Source organism: Octopus bimaculoides, chromosome 21 (assembly GCF_001194135.2).
Source record: "Octopus bimaculoides isolate UCB-OBI-ISO-001 chromosome 21, ASM119413v2, whole genome shotgun sequence".
In the NCBI taxonomy this organism is placed as follows: domain Eukaryota; kingdom Metazoa; phylum Mollusca; class Cephalopoda; order Octopoda; family Octopodidae; genus Octopus; species Octopus bimaculoides.
In genome coordinates, this window is record NC_069001.1 from 31,606,811 (window position 1) to 31,613,135 (window position 6,325).

Genomic DNA, 6,325 nt, shown 5'->3' on the forward strand with positions numbered 1-6,325 from the left:
TCGACTCTACCTATCATCCTTCCAGGGTTGATTAAAATAAGTACCAGCTGAGCATTGAGATCGAGGTCATCGTCTAGCCCCCTCCCTCAAAACTGTTGGCCTTATGCCAATACAAGAAAGCAATATTTTTATTGAGTAAAATATTTTTGTTTAGTACAGAATTGTTAGCCCACCAGGTGAAAATACTAATCAGCATTTTGTCAGTCTTTACATTCTGAGTTCAAATTCCATTGAGGTTGACTTTGCCTTTCATCCTTTTGGGGTCAATAAAATAAATACCAGTTGAATACTGGGGTCAATGTAATTAACTTATCTCCTCCCCTGAACTTCCTGTCCTTGAGCCAAAACTGAAATGAATATTTTTGTTTAGAACAAAGGTGGCAAACTGGCAGAATTGTTAGCAAGCTGAATCATTAGCAAAGTGGTGAGTTGGCAGAATCGTTAGCATGCCAGGCGAAATGCTTAGCAGTATTTCGTCTGCCACTACATTCCGACTTCAAATTCCGCCAAAGTCAACTTTGCCTTTCATCCTTTCGGGGTCGATAAATTAAGTATCAGTTACGCACACTGGGGTCATTGTAATCAACTTTATCCCTTTGTCTGTCCTTGTTTGTCCCCTCTATGTTTAGCCCACACACCCACATGTATTCCTATATCTGCGACAATAAAAAGGCTTCTCTGCTAAGTTTTAGCACAATCCAATCAGGTAATCTCAGTGAAGTTACCCAACTTACTAAAAGTAGCAGCCGAATCTGCTTCAGATCACAGCCTAAGTTCTTCAAATAAAAAAAGAAAAATATGAAAAGAAAAGAAGGAAGGCAACATCGGACAATGAGGTGCTCGACAAACAGGGAATTGTGTCAAAGTAGAAGACAGGTATTACAATCAGATTACAATGCTTTGGATCAAGGGTAGATCTCTTTGAATCAAACAGGTGTTAAACACTTCATTTTTGTATCTAGTTGACAAGGTTGAAAAAGCAATGAAAATTTTGGAAGCAAATATATAAATAATAAATGAGTGGAAATTGAACTGGTGTGTGTGTTAGATAATAAGGCATTAAGACAACATGACCGTCCCCAGACACAACATAAAAGTTAAACAAGAGCGCAGAAAATACAGACCAGACAGAGAGACAGACAGACAGACAAAGACATGAGTTAATAAATTCATAGAAAAACAGAAAACCGGTGAAATTATTCTAATAAAGGAAAACTTTTCAGAAACCAAATTCCCATTGCGGTCGAGTCCACATCTAACCACCCACCAGCAGACATCTCGAAATAATGGTAAAACAAAACAAAAAGAGCACATAACGACAACAATAACAATAATCACTATAATAATAATAATAATAATAATAATAATGCTAAATTCATTGAAGTTGAAGAAACGTCATCATCGTCGACAACAATATGAACAACAAACAAGAAAAGCAGATGGAAAATAAAATAAGATAAACGAAACACCCAGAAGAAATCAGTGACAGTTTGGAAGTACGACAGAGGCAAAGTTAGAATCAAGACAGGAATTTAATCATTAAGACTTTAAAAGTTCTTTCGAGAACAAATTTAATTAATGGCTGCAGTTCAGTTCATCATCATTATCATCAGTTATGTGTGTACATAACATATATATGTAGATATATGTGTATATGTGCGTGAGTGTATGTGTACATACGTAGACATACATTTTATATATATATATATATATATATAAAATATATATATATCAAATATACATATAATATTATAGATTTATAAATGAAATATACATATATACATAAACACCTATATGTGTATACAAAGATATAGTTGTATGTGTGTATGTGTACATAGGCATATATGTGTGTGTGTGTGTGTGTGTGTGTGTGTGTGTGTGTGTGTGTGTGTGTGTGTAGATATATATGCTTGTACGTGAATGTGTGTGTATACATTCATATATGCAAATGAGTAGACACACATATACACATACTTAAATATGTTAATTCACACGTGTAAATGTATACACACACATACATACACGTACATATTCATACTTGTATGTCTGTACATTAACAAGTCTAAGAACTATGCACAGCTAATGTCCAGAGAGTTGTAGAGAGTCTCTTTAAGAACAAGAAATTGCAGCGTATCTTCCATATCTCTGGCACAAACAACATGACACCAGAGCTAAGTTGGTCTATTATTTCCCATGTCGTACATACGAGAAGCTAATAAACAAGAGAAACCCCACCAACGCATAATATCTACATAGAATAAACTGGTTGTGAGTTCCAGATATCTCAGGAAAAAATCAGAAGCTTTGTCCTCGCTGTAGGATTTCTGTTATGAAATTACTATTTTAGAATACATCTCTTGGTTGTGTGGTTCAAGAGGTTCAATTTGCAACCATGTGATTTTGGGTTCAGCTCCACTGTGCGGCACCTTGGGCAAGTGTCTTTTACAGTAGCCCCCAGGCTGACCAAAACCTTAGGAGTGAATTTGACCCAAGACCATTCTGATAGAAAGTGCAAAAGAAAGAGAGCAGGAGACTATCAAGGATGTTTGTGAACTGACAATATCAAAAAAGGAGTTCTATATTTAAGAGATGAGGAATTATGCACACAACAACCTCCTAAGCAAACCAAGTGCAAATATGAATAGCATATGGGAACTAGTATTAAGGAAAGATAGGAAAATATTACATTTATAAACCCTAAAAATTCAATCCATAATTGCCCACAAGCACATGGCATAGTGGTTAAGAGTGCGGGCTACTAACCCCAAGATTCCGAGTTCAATTCCAGGCAGTGACCTGAATAATAATAATAATAATGATAATATTGAAAAATACCTTAGAAATGAGAACCCAGGTTCGAAATTTCCCCAAGAAAGGGGTATATCAGCTGAAACGTGTTAACAACAAACAAGATGAGGTAATATATCTGTCAATTGTAAATAATGTAAATAATCAAAAATGGACTAGAAAGAAGAGTTTGAATGAGTGCAATGCTTTCAGTGCAACATCAAAGGTTTAATAATTATTAAACCCTACTACAAAACTCGGATAAGACCCTCAATAGAATACTGCTCTCATATCTGGGATGGTACTGTTTTCCTAGACTGTATCTCTGCACCACCACCCCACCCACAAAAACGACCACCCACAGATACAGAGTCACTCACCATTTCTATATTGTGTTCCACCACCAAGCCCTACATTAACCATGTAGCGTTTAAACCAGCCACATCCAGCACAAATATTCTACCTGTATTATTATGTTCAAGACAGCCAGATTTGACCTCTCACGCCTACCCTACAATGTCATTCTGAAAATATACAATTGCGTCACTGAAATCTCAAAGCTACGAGACAATGCATGATTAATTCAAAATAATGTGGAATGTTAATGGGACAATCACTTTTCCCAGTCCTTCCTTCCCAGAAATGTCATCCTGCTGGAATACCTTACCTGCTCAGGTTTATTTTCCTTGCAGATGTTTAATAAGAACATCAATCATATCAATTGTAATTCTTTACTCCCCAGACCACATCCAAGTTGTATTACAAAATGTTATAAATAGAAAAAGCTGAGCATCCTACTCACTGTTTAAGCCCATATTGTCGAAGGATGAGGTGTCCACAATCGGGAAAGGGTACATCTGTTCGACGTTAGCGGCTGACGGGTGAGACACCATGTCAGATAGGGAGTTGCCATGTTGTAAGGGTTTCACAGGGCTGTTTGACCGAGATGTTGAAGTAGGACCTGAAGCTTGTCCGTTGATTAAATCTAAAAGAAGGGAAAAAAGACAGAAAAAAAATTAATACATTTTATCTTAGTGTCAATGTTGTTGTTTAGCTCCAGCTTTATTCTTATCAAACAAACCTATGATCCAAGGCTTTCCAACTAGGACCAACACCCCTTTCCCACCCTTTTATTTTGACAGACATAGTGCATCTCATGTGCCCTTACCCTTTTTTTTTTTTTTTTTTTTTTTTTTTTGGTCAGGTTTTGTCTGGAAGATCTGACCTGCTATTTCTTGTGGGTCAAGCAATGTTATAACAATGCTCTCCACTGTTACAATTATAAACCATCGCTCTTGTATGGACCATAACTTTTAAATATTTACAGAGGAAAATACCTTATTGATTAACCTACTAAATATTGCTCATAAATTTAGCCAAGGTATCAAAAATGAGTGTGGAATCAGACAAATGTTTTAAAGCTTTTAGAAGAAGGAGCAAATTAATTAAAACTGTGAATATTGAATGCAATGCAGGCACCAAAATAGGAGAATTCGATAAGAGTCATTCATACAAATATTTAGGAATTGATGAAATTGTTAAGATACAAAACACCTAAAGGCAGGAAAAAAATTAGAAATGAGTGCTACAAAAGAGTCAGAATGATATTAAAAATTGAACTGAATTCTAGAAGTAATATGACAGGTATGAACTCGTTAACCATTCCAGGTATAAACTACAGTCTCAATGCAGTAAACACAGAGTGAATTGCAGAGCTTAGACGGAAAAATTACAAAACTTCTGACAGTGTTTCAAAGCTAACACCTTAAAGCTGATAGAGATAGAATACACAACACACGAGAAGGACAGCTGTGATAGAAATAGAAAACTAATACAATGTAACAGCAATGAGACTAAGAAAATGCTTGGAAGTAAGCAAAGGGAAACTTATTAGAATGATAAGGAAACATAAAGAAAACAAATATAAACTTTGCTCTTGTACGAGCAAAATGAAAACTGGGAAAAACTAGCCATAGTGATGAAAGAGATTTAGATAAGGAAAAAACATTAGAAAAGTTAAAAAAAGAAAACAAAAGTTATCAAAAGAGAATTGAAAAAAAAAAATACTAAAGAAAAAAATGGAGAGAAAAAAATACTTCATGGCCAATGCGCAATGAAACTCTAGAGACAAGAAATACATCAGAGTAAAAAGTAACAATGGTTATTACAGTTACAGTAGACCAATGCCAGGCTGAAATAATTACAAAAGTAAAATAAAAACAAAAAGAGATGCCAACATCAACTGCAGACGATGAGGTGATTGACCACATCATTTCCAAGTACTCAGTTTTTGCTAAATCCAAATATATTCTTCAAGTGGCCAAAACTGAGAGTCATTCCACCATACAGCAGCAGGCACTTTAGCTCCCGTTAGTTTAGGTAGGCTCTTAATTTCATTATGTATGTGCATATATGCCAATGATATCACTGTCGGTGATTGGCCTTTGTACTCTATTAAGGATATAGAAGTCGGGGGAATTTCCCAAATATAACATCTGATATGGCCTGGTGTTCAGGACAGTGGCAGTGATCAACAAAGCCAGCCCTGAACTGAGCAACAATAGCAGAGATGGGAGGAATACCTCCAGAAAATTTCCCTTTGGTTTTGTGCTCATGCTATGAGATGCTTTCAACCTTCATGAGAAGTCTTGTGCAAATACAATTGAGGTAATCTTGAAAATCTTTCTTAATAGTCTGGGTTCCAGCTCCATAGAGAAGAATACTCTCTACCCATGTCTTGGAGAAAGCTAGCTTTGTTGACACTGAAATACTCAATTGTCAGTTGTAATGAAGCTTATTACAGACACTCCAGGCTTATACTTAAACATCATCATCATTTAATGCTCATTTTCCATGCAGCCATGGGTTAAATGGCTCGACAGGAGCTGGCATGGCCAGAGGCAGCACCAGGTTCCATAGTCTGTTTCAGCTTGCTTTCTACAGCTGGATACCCTTCCTAATACCAACCACTTTACAGAGTGTACTGGGTGCTTTTTTATCACCCTTATTGTTGTATTCCCAAACCACTTGTCTCCCCACTTCTCACCGCCCTTATTGTTGAGTTCAAACCCTACATTAATCACTAGACCCACGACTTCTTGCCCAAAATGTCAGCTCTCTCTGCATGGGATTCTTTACCTGCTCATATTTTTCCTTTAGTATTTTTTTTTTTTTTGGAACTTTGAAGGCATCCAATGTCTTCAGTCTGGGAGCACCTGTAAAAACCACAAGTATATGCCTTTCCTCCAGATGTAGCACATTAATAAAGAAATATATCTTATATACCCTCTACAATATTCCCCAAGTAAAATAAAATTCACACACCAATTCTAAGGGAATGGCTATCAAACATTACAGAACACATACCTCTATGCAGTCACCACTAAAGAAAATAACATAAATACTCCTGCAGAGCTGGTGGCTGGTACAAAAACATTCAGCAATGTAACACAACTCACACAGCACATATTCTACATAACAGACTGAACACTAAACTAACACCAGAAACAACAAAACAAACTCCCACAGACGATATATA

The 6,325-nt window shown here is 36.2% G+C and overlaps 1 protein-coding gene across 1 annotated transcript in view; it reads right to left on the minus strand.

Moving 5' to 3' along the window:
• The window catches only part of LOC106880918 (uncharacterized), a 127,266-nt gene that overhangs the window by 38,060 nt on the left and 82,881 nt on the right, over positions 1–6,325 (minus strand). The window contains exon 3 of the mRNA XM_052975417.1: positions 3,590–3,772. Within this exon, the coding sequence (XP_052831377.1) occupies positions 3,590–3,772 (183 nt within the window). The remainder of the gene's footprint in view (positions 1–3,589; positions 3,773–6,325) is intronic.